General features: G+C 33.9%; 2 protein-coding genes across 3 annotated transcripts; one reads left to right on the plus strand and one right to left on the minus strand.

Annotated features, from left to right (window-relative positions):
- Positions 1-2,528: 2,528 nt before the first annotated feature.
- Positions 2,529-7,054, minus strand: LOC123564323 (plasma kallikrein-like). Its single transcript, XM_045357823.2, has 9 exons — positions 6,931-7,054; positions 6,539-6,604; positions 5,646-5,743; positions 5,254-5,345; positions 4,556-4,741; positions 3,929-4,026; positions 3,332-3,471; positions 2,874-2,931; positions 2,529-2,727 (listed from the first exon to the last, which is right to left on the minus strand). The coding sequence occupies exons 1-9, from the start codon at positions 7,037-7,039 to the stop codon at positions 2,603-2,605; spliced, it is 972 nt and encodes a 323-aa protein (XP_045213758.2). The 5' UTR covers positions 7,040-7,054; the 3' UTR covers positions 2,529-2,602.
- Positions 7,055-9,754: 2,700 nt separating this feature from the next.
- Positions 9,755-15,115, plus strand: LOC123564324 (chymotrypsinogen A-like). 2 transcript variants are annotated; one of them, XM_045357824.1, is made up of 9 exons: positions 9,755-9,857; positions 10,165-10,220; positions 10,588-10,679; positions 10,839-10,930; positions 11,349-11,534; positions 11,870-11,967; positions 12,153-12,292; positions 14,083-14,140; positions 14,922-15,115. In XM_045357824.1, exons 2-9 carry the CDS (start codon positions 10,169-10,171, stop codon positions 15,044-15,046), a joined length of 843 nt encoding a protein of 280 aa, XP_045213759.1. In that variant the 5' UTR covers positions 9,755-9,857; positions 10,165-10,168; the 3' UTR covers positions 15,047-15,115. The 2 variants fall into 2 exon arrangements, with proteins under 2 accessions (XP_045213759.1, XP_045213760.1); XM_045357825.2 differs by having other exon boundaries at positions 9,773-9,857; positions 10,591-10,679.
- Positions 15,116-17,980: the final 2,865 nt, after the last annotated feature.

Raw genomic sequence — 17,980 nt, forward strand, 5'->3', positions numbered from 1 at the left:
TCACATTCTATTCATGCATGTATATGAAGAGGTACCCGCTTAAAATTTTTTTTGGCAATATGACATCTTCCAAGCACACGCGACCAAATATGTTATGTATGGTAGGAAGTCATAGAAATGTCGCAATTCAACAAATAGGATTTTGAAGGCATCAAATTTATCTGTTTAGTCTTAATTGCCAAATATTTGAAGAATGGGCTTCTTTTAGAATTCAGTTAAGAAATGAAACAATTATTTCGGTGTTCATGCGAAATGAACGACAGAATAGGATCGGCAAATCCATGAATCGAGCTAGAATAGGATCGGTAAATCCATGAATCGCGCTAGCGATTCATGGATTTGCCGATCCTATTCTGTCGTTCATTTCGCATGAACACCGTAAAAAAAGTTTCATTTCTTATATTTACATTATACTTCCTTTCCATTTGTAAACAAGATCATGTTATAAATTGCACACATCTTGTTGCATTTAACATTAAACCCGTTCACCGGACGGAACAACCGCGACGTCATCTAAGGAACGTTCTGACGTGTCGTTATCACAAAGCAGCGTTGACGTAATTTTCGCGCATTGCTTTTTGCCGTTCGTACATAATGGAAAAGAATAGGGCGAATGTAAATATATACTGTTAAGGAATTAGATTATCTGACAATTGTGATCGCATCGATTGAATATAATCTGCACTTATTCCATTTTATATGCATGCATTTTATTTGCAAACACAATACACTTTGATTGTTATTATTGTATAGATACAAGAGAGTTTTACGCCGTAAGTCTGCTCATTTTAGTGTTTTGAGTATGGTTTCGGTCTTGTTAAGTTTGAGTATTTTGAGAAAGTCCCTATTTTAAGTTCGCAGTGCTTGTCAGCAGTCCTCATCGAAATAATTTAAAAATCTCTAATAATTAGTTTATATTACACGCTCTATGAGTGTTTCTTCATGCTGATTACAATAGCAAAGCGCTACATAATGCAGATGCGTTCTTATTCTCTTAAGGTATTAGGCCACTAATAGTAATGTTTAAGAAATGGTATTTGCTTGGTGTATTCTTACAGTTGACCGTGCTTTGCACTTTGTTGCAAATTTTTAAAAACTTTTACCGTGCCGTTTTTTATAAATTTTGTGTAATTTATGGTATTTCCTCAAGCTCAAGTAGAGCCAAATTTCAAAGTGGCGGCCTTTATCCAAAACATTTGCAGAGAATTCATTATACAATTATTTTTTATGAATGAAACATCAAACTATTTGTAAACAATTATAAAACTTAAAATAAAACTATCAATATCATTTTCTCTAGGGTGCATCAAATAAATGAATTTAATGAGGCAGAATTCTAACTCTAACACTGACAAATTAAGGGCAAATCATGCGGGTCTGTTTTTAATTTAGCCCACTTCATTCAAAAATAATCTTGGGGCAGAAGTAAAACCTACCTATATTTCTTCCGCAATATGTAATCTAAAGAATGAAGGCAAAATAGAGAACTTTACCGCATGTACTGGTACTGATGATAAACCCGAACAGAAAATGAGGTTTTTTACCTGTAACTTTTTTATTTCTGCAAATTAAAATCAATGGTCGGTATCAAAATAAAGCTTAACCTTTGCTAAAAACTTAACATAATTCAAATTTATATTTAGTAAGCAAACTACACGAAGTGAGGGCCTGAAAGGGGTATGTAAAAAGGGGACTTTATGAACGTTGACTGATGATAAATTCGAACCCTTTGTCATTTACAAAATTTTCTTGGTATTATTCAAACTACACGAAGTGAGGGCCTGAAAGGGGTATGTAAAAAGGGGACTTTATGAACGTTGACTGATGATAAATTCGAACCCTTTGTCATTTACAAAATTTTCTTGGTATTATTATATTGAAACTTTCCCCAAAAAGCTGCAACAGTCATTCCTGATCAAGTAATGAAAAGTTAACAAACGTCAGGCCTTCATGTTTCGACAGTGAGTATGTGAAAAAAACACCCTCTTCCCCAGTAATTTTGGATAATTTTTTTTTATACAAATTTATGTAAGTCATTTATTTATACAGAATATTTACAAATTTTGTTTTTGTTTACACCAGTTGGTGTTGTAAGTGGAAACTATTAGATGGTATGTTCAATTTTATAAATAATCGGTTGCAATCGAATATTTCCAAGGTGTTCGACTTTATCATCTGTCCGGGTTTATCATCAGTACCAGTAACTCAGTATTTTTAGAGATTTCTAACTCTACCACTTTTGTTTCAGAGGTAAATTCACTTTTAGCACCAAGAAATCGCTCATCAAATGAATTTTTTTCCACTTTTGTACAATAAATCAATAACAAGTCTTGAAAGAAATAAAAACTTACTAGACTGAAAAAAGGAAAATAAGGAAAAAAAATTTGGTCCCATTGGGGCTTGAACCTACGCCCCCTTGAAAATTGCAGTCAAAGTAGGTTTGTGGTAGGTATGAGATACTCTTCAAAAAGGAGGTACTCTATTATGGGCCTAATACCTTAAGATAGATAGGAATATGACGAATAAAATTAACGGCAAAATATACTTTAATGGTCTATTCTTTTCAACAATGTTTTCTGAAATATTAGTGACATTGACCAGTCTAGTAGGGATATGCATAACCAGCGTCTTCCATGGTCTTTTTTATCCAATCAGAATACATTGAAACATCTTCAAATATTCCTGGTTCGTCAGCTTTCTTACAGTCTCCACCAGAGGATGCAAGTCCTGCAAAACATAAACGGCCAAAAGTATAATATGCCAGCTTTTACTGTTTTAAATCTTGAATAGAAACTTTATATCTAAACATGAAAACTTTATTTTTCTTGTAGCACTAAGAAAAAGGAGTATACAATTTCCGTAAAACCACATACCCTGGATGTACCAAGCACCGCTCTGATCCTTGCACATGAGTGGACTTCCAATATCATCCTGCAGTTACAGGTTACAATTCAAATATTTTAATCTTTTCGTAGTGAAACTTACTTAACACATACTTTACCCCACACCCGAATTTTTGTCATATATGTTATTGAAGCCTTTTGTTTATCTACCCGCTGATCTGTTATCTATTCAGTACGTCACATATATCATATTATTTTGAAGTTTAGACTTTCTATTACGTTTTTTCGATATGCTACAATGCGCTTTTAGGAATAAAGTATACTAACGCATTTTTATTGTTTTTGGTCAAAATTCTCATAGTTCATCAGACATTTTTTATTACGTAAGTCAACAACTAAATAACTTTCTACTAGATAACTATACACAAACTAGAAACATCAAACATTTATGAATCATATGGCACATGTATAAACAAATGATGCTTTACACCGCAGAAATCTTTTCCTCCATTTTCATAACCAGCGCATAGTTCAGTTGCGGGAAGGAAATCGTTCCAGTGGCTCGAGCACGTGGTATCGTCAATGATTGGAAGTCCTACCTGGTTCATCACTTCTTCATCTCCAGTGTCTGAATTTAAAAATATATGTAGTATCTAAGGTTACAATGTTTACAGTAAAATACAATGATGCGATTCAATACAATTTACAATTATAAAAGTTAAATATAGCATGAAATTTTAAGTACATCCAATAATATATCGAAGAAAAGCTATTTAATACCGATGAAAAGCTGTTTAGTATGAACACAATTAAGTTAAAGTTTCGTTCATTAAATTTATTCGCTAAATATACTAAAGTTTTTATTGAAACCCCTTGCGGAACAGTTACGTATGATAGGAAACTATAGGCTTTTAATAAAATACAAATATCTGTATGTTTCTTGGCAAAAGCGCTTTTACTAAAACAAGATTTTCTTTGTCGAAAAGGCTAAACTGAAATCTGAACAAAACTTTTGATCGATGTTTTTAAGAAAACAACCATAAAGAATATTGCTTTTAATTTCTTTGTTGCAATGAATTGCTCACTTGAAGTGCTTCCCCAGCCTGGAAGATAGCACATTTCACCCACGGTGTAGGTGTGGCTGGCATCAGGCAGACACGCAGGTCTAGTATGATCGTTATATCTATAAATAAACAGAAACAGTTTGTCAGTGTAAACTATTATGCCTGTATGAAAACAGATAAGGCTCACACGCATGACAATTAAAATTAACAAACTGGAAATTTTAAAAGGCTAAAATCTTCCTCTGGCTCTTGTTAATATTCAAGTCATTTAGAGAAATCATTTTACCTTTCTGTGAACAACCCGCATCCTAGCTCAAAGGGGTTTCACTCTATAATATGCCATGAAAAAAATGAAACAGTCCTATCAATGAATAGCTCGAGGGTTATAAGAGAATAATATTCCACGACTAGTAACAGGGTTTTGTGTGCGGCTAAATGATATCACGACCATTTAATACAGAGCAACGACTAACACGTCAACACCTAATCGAATCGTTGCTTCAGGACGGCACAGCACAAGATATAATAAAACTACCTATTAGAATACTAACAGATAACTAGTACACTTGTTAGTATTTTAGCTGACAGTCAACTGAATATACGACCATGATAATATTATTTATTTATGAAAGAGATGAAAGAGCTTACTGAATAGCTTCCTTTGTGATGATAAGAGCTATGTCATTTTCAAGGCTGGTTATGTTATATCCAGGATGAAGGACAACTCTGTTGATGTGGTAGTACTTCTCATGGGGGTCATTGGTACTGATATTGTACTCGCCGGCATATACTCTCCAGTAATGAAGGTCAAGGTCGAAAATTGAGTAATTGGGCCTGATCATTCATAAAGATTGAAATAGTATAATAATACTTTTTAATGTAATAACGACAGTTTTCACACTGTTTCTTTTTATGTCTGGTTAATGTGACGACAATGTTTATCTAATTCAATAAGGAGCGAGCTGTGAAAATGTGTATGTGATTGAAGGGATAACACACAGTATATCTGTATAATCCCGAGATATAGGTCACTGTTCGATGCTACAGCATGAAACTTTATAACATGCAATGACGCTATTCTTGCATAAAGTCCAAATAAAATTAATTCTGTCGTGGTCTTTCAAACTTGTTGAATACATGCGATTTAAGACTGTTATACAGCTATGTTTTGCCATGGATTGAGCATATATAAAGCATGTGTTATCAGAAACGGATCTCCTTAACACATTTTTACTCTTCTGATTAAACGACTATGACGGCAGTTTTATTCTAGCATTTACACACAGACTGTTTGTTTCTTTTTAACGAAATTGCTTTAAAACAATAAAAACGAGAAGAAAGCATACCCTTCGAAGTGCTGGGCAGAAGTGAGTATAACATGTGGGTTAATAAGAGCTCCGGATCCCGAGATGAAACCAATAGCATCAGCAAGTAGAACCTACAAAATATATACCAAACATCTGACACAATGTTGCAAGACATTTTAGTGTAAAAGTTAAACAGTCAATGGCTAGGAAATCTTAAAAAGATTTTTAGTTATTATAAAACAATTATACTTAAAGATGTCTGAGCATTGTAGCCTTTACAACCGTTATTTATGCGAGATAAGATCAGTTTGCAAAATTGACCGCACTAAGCTGAATTTTAAATTACTGATGTTTGAAATAGTAGACTCTACGTGAACATCAGCAAAATTAAGGGAGGGCGGTCATTAACACATAATGTAGTATGATCATACAGTCCATGGCCACGACCCGGGTTTTGCGACAACACCGCCTACAATTCTACTTGTGATCGGTTGAACTGTCGGAACACCACATGGCACATTGCCTGGGTCTGAAAAGAGTATCAAATGGGCTGCTTTAGATGTACACAAATCATATATGTCAAATGCTATATAAGGGAGATCAGAACAGTAGCGACTGATGCGAAAGGAAGACTCAATCATGTCCCATGTCTCACTATTACTACTACTAAAAATAATAATAACGATAATATCTTTATTTATAGACTTTAACACACTTAGAAATATACAAAGAAATGTGTATATCTTATTTAAAAAGGGGCCAGCTTAAATTAAATTTGACAAATATGAGCCTTAAATCCATTTTAGAAAAATATACTTTTTGAAACAAATATGGAGATTCGTATCGTATTTATAATATGATCGACTTATGCATTTACCTCTGAGAAACGTACACATGAAACATTCAAGCTGATTTGGAATTTGGAATTGTCTCAGACATCAACATCTTTTTAAATCAACTAATTACCCTCATAAGTAAAATACTGCACTGACAAAATTATATCAATATTGGTACAATTAACCTGGACCTGTTGATATATGTTTAAAAACACAACGAATCTCGTTTATATTTGACAGTTCTAACATTACCATATTTCAGATCTAGGTATTAGTCTAGGTTATATAGAAAAACGACTCCAATTTACCAAGCAGGTATATGTTACAGAACAAACCATTAATAATACTGCAATAAGGAATTTTTAAATATATTTGCCATAATCTGAAGAAAAATTCTTGATTATTATCATCTCTGTGTATGCAAAAGGAAATCATATGCTGATAGGAATGGAAAGAAATATTGTTAAGAGTGTAAATGTTGACTTTACCAATAGGTTGTGCAAGCGCTGTTGCGACAAGACATATGATGATTGTTTTGATCATTGTTATTATTCCTGAAAAAAGTGAACTTAAGTATTATAGTGAGAAACATGTTTTATTTTAATCTACTGAAAATGGCACGTCTGGACTTGAAAAGAAAGTATATAGTTTGTATAAATATATGGGCTATTATGATCAAGTTTGTGTTCAGAATGAGGCTATTTATACAATACTCTAAAGGGAAAAATTGTATGTTAGAAGTAGAACAAAATATACACGAAACCATACATCAATCATTTGCAGCTAAAAACTCTTAAACAACTTAAATAAATAGAGTTGTCAAAACTGAGTACCCACATACGTCTTATTTCATAACTGAGCTAATTAAAGATGTACCTACCTTGTTTCTTGCGTTCCGACGGAAAGAAAGAGAGTGACGGGGCTTTTATCTTATCATTCTCATGATATAGTGTACAGGCTAATGACCTTTGTGGTTTGCAGATAGTCATCGTTAACAGCCGTTCTTACATGTTGTCACGATATTGAAAGGTTCCATAAGGGGGACGAAAGTATTTTATGATGTTAGTTGTTTTTTTTTAATAGCGGATTCATTCCACTTAAATTTTTTTAGGATTTCTTATAACTCAACGACTACTTTTATTGATATACGGTTATAAGCGATTGCTTCGATCTGTATATTGTTTCATTAAACTAGCTAGCACTTGGCCAAAAAGTTTTTTTATGAGGACTTACCGGCGGATTTATGACCCGGCATTAATTGTTTACAGTCAATTTGTGGGTCTATGAAAGCTGTTAGCAGTCCGTGTCCGCATTGTGTGACGCATTTCTCTCGTTCGACTCAACACAAGTAGAGATGCACGTATTTACTGTTCCAAACGTAAATTGGATAATCAAAATGAAGTTAAATAAGAATGTCGCATATAGCATTACCTTTAAACGTTTGAATAACGTGTTCATGTTTGAAAGCAGAAGCAAGTGTAGTCTTCTTGTTAAGCAAAGGTCGAAAAGAATCTAACTGATTTGAAGGTTGTCAACGCCTTTTGTTGCGGAAAGAGTATGTTGTTACGAGCGAAATAACGACGTTTTTGAACAAATATTTACATCTCCAGATCAATATGATTAAAAGACTTAACCAGAAATATCTTTAAAATTGATGGTCGGCGAATTGTAATAAGGAAAGAAGTTTATGAACTTTTCATCTAACATTCATCTTTCATCTAACATTTTTCAAATTGCAAAACTAAACACCGCACTTTAACAATTTAAATGGTTCTCTTTTAATTTTTCGCAAAGGTTTCGTAGGGTTGCAATTTTGTTTCGTTTATCCTTAGACGAATAATTACAGCAGTAGTTTGATGAAGATTCATGAAGCGGTTCATGAGAAGAGGTCATTAAACGTGTTTATATTTTTAGCTAAATTGGTCCCTATTCCCATTTGTAACAAAATAGCAGGAGACCTTACGATATTGTTACACATCGAGTTTGATAAAATTCCATTACATTTTAGTGGTTAATGCGAAGAAAGCATATCTACTTTTAGCTATAGTGGTCCCTAGTAGGGCCCAAGTTCCTATATAAATAAATTTGGAAGAGGACCTTATAATGATGCTCCAGACTAAGTATGACAAAGATCCACCAAGCTATTCATGAGAAGCTGTATAAAGGCATTTCTAGTTTTAGCTCTAGCAGCCCCTAAAAGGGGTTAAATGTCCCAGCTGAACAAAGTTGGCTGCGGGCCTAATAAAGATGCTACAAATCAAGTTTGATTAGAATACATGAGAAAAAATCAATTAAAGGATTTTTATTTATTATTTTTATTTATTCTAAAATAGGCCAACTGATCCCGCTTTAACAAATGCATATTCGCTATTCATGAATCTTTGGACAATGACGTCACACCTATAAAAAAGTGAAGGTCAAGCAAAACATACAATTGTAATTATTTCAATATTTCTGTTTCACCGTAGACCGTAGTCATATCACATAGATAAACTGTATGCAGCGTACCTTCATTTCAGTGTAATGAGATTCAGTCATTATATAGCACATATATAATAAAACAGATTTCAACTGAGTTCAATATTTGCATACCATACTAAAGAAAAATATTCATATATAATAAATCAGTTAAATAATATATAACAAATATATCAAAGCAAACAAGTACTCATTTTATTATGCAATCTGAATAAGTCACAAAAGCAAGAAACCTTTTCATATACAGACGACAATTGTAACAAGGAAAATCTTTTAAAAAGCACTTCTCTACATAAAAGACTCTTACCACACCCTTATTCATGTGATACGCAGACCGTATTCAGCTCTTTCTTTAATTTGATATATGTTGGTATTTGAACAGGTTTTTATCGTATTTATTAAACTTACTTATCATTTTGAGATATATCAATATTCTTGCTAAATATACTGAGTCAAAGTTAGCTTTAAAACCGTGAACAGCGTCGTTTAGGATAAACGCTTTGTCTACATTTCACTCAGCGTAGCACAATCAACAGAGTGAAAGAAATTGACACTCTCGTCCAATCAGGCAGAGTGTTGCATAAATCTTCCATTTTGATAAATTATCTATTATGCGTTATCAAGTAGTTTGATTTGCAAACTGAAGTCACGTGGCATAGGTAACGAAAACGAATTTAGACGGCGTAGCCGAAAAACCGTTGTATATAACTTAGGTATATGTTTTATCCCCGAAAAACGTCTATCGCGTTGGCTGTGTTGGCTTTGTTAGGTACATGTATTTATGTTTGTACAATGTGTTGGACCCTTGTACATGTACATAATTATCGCATCCCTTGTTTTGTTTAGTCCTGCCGAATACCTCAATAGAGAGAGCGCAAATCTACAGATAGTGTGTCCTTGAATTCGATCCCCGTGCAAGGCGTATGTTCTAAGTGAAGACTGATAAAAGACATCGTTTTTTTGAATTTGGCAGTTACTTACGGAGAACATGTTAGTACTGGCACAGAACCTACGAAGACTGGTGAGGCTACCTGCTACTACCCCCCCCCCCCCCCCCGGCCCTACCTCCGCTACTGTTGAAAAACAATTTTAAACGAAAAATAAACAACTTCCATGCATTTCATTGCACCGTGCTCATAAGGAACTATAAGGAGTCCGAATGCACCAAGAGTGCACGTCACATGTCTGTCGACTCTATGCGTTCAATACGTTTAAGCTATTCGAGGTCATTTAGTATTTCGCAACACCATGCCTTATCTTTGGAGATTTGATACGATCAGTCAGCCGGCGAACTAGGGTTCAAAAACGTAGAATTGATATAGAAACGTGGTAAGTTTTACATATGTTTATACTTTGACTTATAATTTAATATTTATGTATGTTACTTTTAGGTCTGTAACAAGATAGTAAAATTTATTCAATAAATCTAAATTTTATATAGCTCATTGCTGAACCTATGTAATGTTTTGTACACCACAAACTTTTGTTGACATGTTGTTTTAATGAAAAGATTTATCATACACACAAAAGCATTGAATATCCAAATTAATTTCTTTAGACATTGTAGATACATTGAAATTATTCTGCGATTATCGCAGATTTGGCTTTTACACATGCATGTATTTGTCCATCACAGAGAAATGAGGATCGTGATACTTATAAGCCTTATGGCAGCTGCGCATGCCCAGCAAAGTGAGTAGAAAGGCTTTAATATATGGTTAAAATATGAAAAATTGTTTACGAATCGTATTTCAATTATACTTCTATTGCTTCTAATACAAATGCTTAAATATGAATGGAAAATGTTGGTGCTCGCATTACGAAATGAATCAGTTTCCATACAGAAGTAAGTTCAGATCTTTTGAAATCCGTCAGCCCGGTAATCGAATAAAATATCCCTTGGTTGGTATTGCTCACCCTTTATATTCTAAAAGGCAGGAAATACGTGTATATTAAAATTGTAATACTGGGAAAATTCTATAATCTAAACGGATAGAGGAACATGTATACTGAGCTTGTCTGCCCGTGAAATGAGAGTCATTTACTGTCTCTATTGTAGCAGCTGTGCAGTGCGGTGTACCAGTTGTTCAGCCTAAAACGAGCCGCATAGTGGGTGGAACTGTAGCTGTTCCTGGTTCCTGGCCTTGGATGGTAAAGTTCAGAATTATAGAATTTGTTGAATTCATGTATTAAAATATATACTTGTCGATTCGTTTTCCTATTCTGATTGGCAATTTTTAATGAGATTTATTTCCTTAAGTTCTAGTCGTTGTATCTGCTAGTATCGTGTGTTCATTCCTTTTATTCCAGACACTGATTGCGGACAGTTTTGGTTTTATCTCTGGATCCGGCGCAATCATTGACTCTAACGTAGTACTCACTTCGGCACAACATTTTGAAGGGTAAATTCTTCAAGTTAAATAAATGAAATAAAACATTCAATTTAATTCCGGATTTTTACCCTGGTCAGTAAAGTTTGTTTTCGTTTTAATAGTGATACTCAGTAAGCTACATAGTATCAAAAATAGTACTGTACTTTATTTAAATACAGTAAACATAACCTTCACATTCCAACTCACCTTCAGTGTTTATATTTCCTTTTATAGCGGCGCTATGGTATCGACTGATTGTCTTCGAGCATTTGCATTTTATATGTAATAGAGGCTAGAAATGTTGCGATATGACATTAAAACACAACTGAGCATTATTTTAACCAGTACAAGAACTTTTGTTACAATGAAATTCACATCTTTATAACAATGTTTTTCTGCAGCACTGTTGGAAACAAAATGTAGTTATTATTACCCACGTGAATTTCAGAGTGGGCTACAGTGTTTTCGACCTTAACTTGCACAATTGGCGGTTGTACGCCGGTGAATACAATATTAAGACCCAAGATCCCCATGAAAAATCTTACCACATTAGACGTGTCGTCCTACATCCAGGATATAACACCACAAGTCTGGAGAACGACATCGCCCTCATCATCACTGTGGAACCAATCATGTATGTATTATATCACAAATATGTGCATTATAATATAAAGATATAACACTGACTGTTGAATAATATCCTTACAAATGGAGTTCATTGCAGCACGTAAGCAAAGGGTAATTAGTCGACGCTACAAAGTACACTGAAATATGTAAGCACCTTAATTAGCTCTTCGAAGACCAATTGCCAGATGTTAATAGTAACTCATTATTTAATTGTTTAAACAGTTAAAATAGATATGTATAGTTGGGACAAACTGATTCTCAGTACATATATATTATGTTTTTCTTCAGTAGAAAAAAGTTCCAAATATTCCTTATTAAAAATGTACAAAGTTCATTTTACAGGTGGAATGACCATACCCGCCCAGCATGTATTGCCGACGGTGGTCACACATACACTGTTGGAACGCAATGTTACCTTCCCGGATGGGGAAGCACTGAAAGTATGTACTCTAATTTGTATCAATTTGTGTGCAAATATTCTGCATTTTAAATATAGTACAAGGTTTTATTTATAACTGTTCATGTTTATTTCGTGCACTGAATGTTGAATATTCATTACAAACGTCCAATCAAATTTATGTATTTTAAGGGAATAAATAATGTAAATAATGATTCATAATTTCAGCAACCGGAAACGAGGAAGTCCTTAACCAGCTGAACTATCCTATCTTAGATGACAGTGTCTGCGCCAACCACTGGACCGACTTTCTACCTTATACCGAGATCTGTGCCGGCTACGAAAATCAACTTAAAGACTTCTGCGGGGTAATGTTTCATGAAACTTTTCCAAGATCTGAACTACATTTTATATACAACATCTTTTTTTTTTCTTAAATATATTTTTATACTAATTTTTCTCGGTATAAGAAAGCTAGTTGTTAATAGATTGCATCGAAACTGCATGGATAGGCTTTACATTGTCAAACACCTTTCATTCAATAAGTCAAGTTGCTTTCCACGCGTACATGGTCTGTGTACCACGGATAGCGTATTTTGTATCTTAAGGAGGTAGGTTACCTTGTTACAAGGGTAAATTCAAATTAGTTGAACCGCAGCATTTTTTGTATTTCGTGTAATTTAATGTTTTAACTGCTACAATCTCAATTCCGTTTGTTTCTGTCCCTTCAAGTTCAGTTTTTATCAAGGTTTGAAGAACACGACCCTCCAAAGGTATTTCATATTGAAAGAAGAAGGAAAATACGGATATTTAAGACTTTTCAGTATATTTTAGTTTCATTGATATCCGTAGAAGTCTGAATAATTGATAATTTTACTAGTATGCACGTTAGCTTTCAAATATCAGCTTAAAATGTATATGTCGCGGGGCTCGTGTTTCCATGGTAACGCATTTTCTCTCATTTTTAAACAATTATGAATAAAAATACGGGTTTTCGACGGCTTCAGTGCCATTCTGTTAATGACCAACATGGAATATTAGGGTAATATTATCAGCAAAATACCAAGCACTTTACATGGTACCCTATTTTTCTTTAAGTTTAAAGTAACCATGGCAACAGAGACGTTTAAAATAACTTGTATCTTGCTTTTTGTCGTAATTTCTAATAAAAAAATATTGAATAAGATTAACTTTCTAGTTAATGTATCTTTAAAACATATTATTTCTAACGTAAGTTATATTTTCGTGTTATTTGCATTCATTCAAACAAATTTCGCAGCTTAGAATACCTACAGCAGTACCCCTCGTCTGGCATTTTTCATGGAAAAATCGTTCAGTATGCTGCTATTATTCTCATGGATATTGTTGAAATGAAAATAAAAATCCGAAGCTGTGATTCTTAAATAGACCAGTGTCAACGCTTTTGAATTTTACATTTAGATACATAGGTCACGGGCTTCGTTTCCATGGTAACATCAATTTAATTCAAGAAACCACAATTTTCTACTGAAATTTGAACAATTTTAGATCTTAATTTTAGTATATAAGTAACAAATTATCAACGAAACCTGAAAAATAGGTATTACAAATCAAACTGCTAGATATTTTATTTGAAAATGGCCGTAACAAGTAACCTTTCACCCAACCATATTCCAAATAACATTGGTTACCTTCGTCCATTTTCTTACATTCCGCATAACATTTCAAAATAACTACATAAAAGAAGCAAAATATTGATTATAATTCAGAGCAATAGACTCATAAGAAATATTTCAGCAAATAAAGGTTATTTGAAAATAGTTAAAATAAAGAAAATGCACAGAATTACGTATTTTCAAGATAAAAGCTATTAATTTTGCGCGGTAACTGACACGTAACGTCATGACGTCATTCTAAGGCAACATTGTTTTGAAGCATTTCTTCGGCAATTTATTCATTATTTCTGCATTATTAAGGCATAAAGCATTAGATCGAAGACAGGTCCATGACTTTTTTTCTGAAGAATGAATATACAAACACATTTAGTTTGTCGTAAACGTCGTCGTAAATCGTCATGTTAGCTTCCGGTTGGACATGCGCATATACAAATATGAAGGTAACCTACCTACTTAACCGTCAACAATTTTATGATTTGTTATCAATTACTCATTTTGTACAGGATGATATTGGAAGTCCGCTGATGTGCAAGGATCAGAGTGGAGCCTGGTATGTTACAGGTAAATATAGAATGTTTTTTGCATTGGTAGCAGGTCATACATGTTTAATAGCCATGGTCAGCAGTAAGTGATGTATGTAAAAAAAAACCTTTTCCGTTACATGAATTTTCGTTGATTTCCCTTTAACAATACCATTGATATACATCATTTCAAAGTATTTCAAGGATGGTAATACGAAGTTCTTAAAATATGCAACATATCTTGAATAGTTTCGAATTTATTATCAAAACGCTATCTCGATTTGACAATTTTGAAAAACAAATGCAATGGAGGATTATTAAAGCTGAAGTTGAACATTTTCTACAGAAATATGTTTTCGAAATTGTAATTTTGCCCAATTTTGACAATGAAAAAATACATTTTTTAAACAAATTGGCATTGTTAAAGATATCTTGTATACTGCTGGCTACTACGTTAAAACCATGTATAGCTTTTATGTGGATCGGGCACAATGAAGTCACAGTTTACAAAAATATCCGTTGAAAAGAACAAGTTTCGTACAGTGGACTTCAATAGGCATGTTTGAAGGTTTGTAATGAAAAAGTTACAGAGACATAAAAAATATAAGTGTATTTAAAAAATCGGAAATATGCTGAATTCTTAATCAAACAATATGTCGTTGTGGAACCCTGTAAGTTCAACCACGCATTCAAATGCGCTTCCTAACTTAAAAAAAGAAATTATTAATGAACTGTAATATGCTTTTGTTGACATTTAAAAGTAGATTAAAGACACACAGTAGATAAAATGTTAAAGGGAGAGATGTACATTCTACTTTAAGGTATCGCATCTTCCGGCGGTAACTGTACGACTGCTGATGAACCAGGAATATTCGAGGATGTAACCATGTACACAGACTGGATAAAGAAGACTATGGAAGAAGCCGGTTATCCTTATCAGTTTTAAGCTGTCACGCTTTCAGTACATGACTACTTGTAAGAGGTTTAAGAAAACAAATAAATTCAACATACACAGTCTCTTTTTTGCTTCTTTACTATGTAATGAGTGTTCTTTCACCTGTAAAAAATTAGCGACTGTGAGCAAATGTTCACACTGCTCTAAGAGCATTCGTGGGAGTTATGAGGAGCATTTAGGAGTAACCACCTTTGTTGCAGTGCTAGGGAGGTAAAAGCAGCTAGTTATCTGAACAACACTCTGATAGATTCATAGCATGAAACTCTGAGGTTTCATACCGAATGCCTTGTATTGTAAAACTTTTAAGATTTGATACAGTAAATTAAATGTGGACTGGGTTTTAGACAAAAGGATCAAACTGCACTATCTGATAAGATAACGAAAGCGGACATGTATACAGAATTTCGCAATTTTGCCATTTTTTCCATAGACTGTGAGATAATTAAGCGACAGCCAGCTGTGATAGACCTTTATTACTTCACCGTGTTCAAGATAATGAAATACGCAGATAAGAATGTCAGCTAGTGAAAAAACTTGACTCTGCACTCTTATATCTCAGTTTTAGCCTTTTTTAGAACAAATACATGCTCTTTCTAAAAGTGACAAAGTTCAAAATATATATTAAATTAGAACCATATCTGACATCTTGAAATATAAGTCAAAGTGAAATCTTCAAAATATGCGATTAAACTTCCGATATCTAAGTTGGGCATGTAGATTTTACATTGGAAAGAGAACAATGCCTCGCCAACTATCTATTAGTACTTTCTTAAGTACATAAGCATACATTGCAAACAGCATACAAAAATATGCTTTTTTAATAATGGGAGTTTCATAGTGTTTCAATAAAAATGTATGTATAGTAGGGTAGGCCAGTACGACATGGTAATTGCTAAATGCAAATTTAAATTTAAATGTTAGAACTGCCAAATGCTTTTATTCGAAAATACAGTATGATACAAGTTGTAAATCATTTAGATTATTTCAGTATATACATTGATCCGAGGACAGAGGACACCTAGATATCCAGATATACATTTAATGTTCTTTTTATCATTTTTCAAATGTTTCCTTTATATTCAAATTAAGAAATAATACATATTTTGAAATGATCAAAGCTTATATGGAATTATTAAATCTGAATTTAAGTGCATTCTTTGGCGGACCTTATACATACATACAGTTCAATGCGTGTCTTTAGATCAGGCTATAATACAGTTGATACATTTCAATGCCAGTGAATTTTCATTAAAAATGCAGATCAGCGTTTGATTTGCTTTTATTTTTAACACATGTCCCGTCGTTATAGAATACAAAAACATGTTACTGGAAGCTACACATCCATGGCATGCATCGTTTCCAACATTCGCCTTGTGTTTTTTCAGAGATCTATTACTTTAAAAGCATGCACCAATGGATCAAGTAAATCAATGTGAAAAGTTGGTGACCAAACCATCTGTCAATATAAGGGGAATCTTGTATAATGTTACCTAATCTGCGCTGTTTACGGTTAAGAATCAAATGTGTTTTATAATCACAAAGTGATAAATACATACTACGTTTTCCCTTGAATCTAACTGAACGTCGTTCCAGTGAAATACGCCGTTTTTCAACAGTATTTCAGTTATGTAACGGCGGGCAGTTACCTGGATTCTGACCTCTATCATTTGTGTATTTGGTTGTTATTAGTCGCCGGTAGGAATGATACGCTTTAGGATTTTGCCACTGGTATAGAGAAGTTATTAAAATGTTACAATAAAAAAATGATATTGTAAATAAATGAAACATAAGGCAGTTATTGAAATGCTTACATAAAGGAATTAGGAGCTGAAAACTGCATAATTTTTTTCTTATTTCAAAAGATAGCATTTTTATGAAAAATGTATAAAGAACTTATCCATATAAATAAATTATTTCCAGGGAGCAATGATTTGCTGATTCTTTATCTGTGTCTACGTCACGCTGCGTATATTTAGAATATACCACTGCATCTACATGAGCGTATGTAAGACAAGGGAAGTAACACAGTCTAAGGGCATAATTTGTGACTGTCTCTTATCTGTAGGAGTAAGGTCAGTAATTCGGTCGAAAATGTGCTTCTGTGGTGTAGTCGAAAGAAGCCCATAGTAAATATATCCTAACTTTCCCATTTCTAGCGCAAATTCGTGTAGAACGAGTGCTTTAATTACACTTTTGCACTGCTAAAATACATTCTGCATGAAATGAGGCGGTTTTAATGTTTATACACCCCACATGGCAAGTTTTGCAGATCGAAACCGAAAGTAGAGGTTTATTGTGCGGACAAGAGCAAATATGCGCCATTTTTAGGGTAGCAGACCACAACTGACTGGCCTTTCACTAGGAATTATTCAATCCTCTGTTTTCTTTTAATTTTTGATAGAACTTTCATGAAAAATAGGTGTAGGAAAAAGTGATGTTCTATACAGATACGTAAAGTTGTCGTTTTTTATATGAGACAAATTACTAACCTTCAACCTGTAAGAACTACGGGTTCCGTTTGGACAATCGTGACTTTTTATTGAATCCTAAACCGCGATGTACGATGGTACGATGACGAAAACGCGATGGTGCGATGGCACGATGATGAAACAACGATGGTACGATGGTGAAAACGCGATGGCACGATGATGAAATCGCGATGATGCGATGGTACGATGGTGAAATGTCGATGTAATATCGCGTTTTCATCATCGTACCATCGCGTTTTCACCATCGTACCATCGCGTTTTAACCATCGTGCCATCGCGTTATCACTATCGTACCATCGCGTTTTCACCATCGTACCATCGCGTTATCACCATCGTACCATCGTATTATCACCATCGTACCATCGCCTTCCGGTGGTCATGCGCAGTGGTACAGTATATGTGTCAGTAATAAATCTCATTTTCAAATTGCACTATG

This window comes from Mercenaria mercenaria, chromosome 2 (genome assembly GCF_021730395.1).
Source record: "Mercenaria mercenaria strain notata chromosome 2, MADL_Memer_1, whole genome shotgun sequence".
In the NCBI taxonomy this organism is placed as follows: Eukaryota; Metazoa; Mollusca; class Bivalvia; order Venerida; family Veneridae; genus Mercenaria; species Mercenaria mercenaria.

Coding starts and splice junctions, on each gene's coding strand:
- LOC123564323 (XM_045357823.2), bottom strand. CDS start 7,039: ATGACTATCTGCAAACCACAAAGGTCATTAGCCTGTACACTATATCAT. Junction 4,027..4,555: donor ATCACAAAGGAAGCTATTCA/GTAAGCTCTTTC, acceptor GTTTATTTATAG/ATATAACGATCATACTAGAC. Junction 3,472..3,928: donor AGGCTGGGGAAGCACTTCAA/GTGAGCAATTCA, acceptor TTTTAAATTCAG/ACACTGGAGATGAAGAAGTG.
- LOC123564324 (XM_045357824.1), top strand. CDS start 10,169: ATGAGGATCGTGATACTTATAAGCCTTATGGCAGCTGCGCATGCCCAG. Junction 10,680..10,838: donor CTGGTTCCTGGCCTTGGATG/GTAAAGTTCAGA, acceptor CTTTTATTCCAG/ACACTGATTGCGGACAGTTT. Junction 11,535..11,869: donor ATCACTGTGGAACCAATCAT/GTATGTATTATA, acceptor TTCATTTTACAG/GTGGAATGACCATACCCGCC.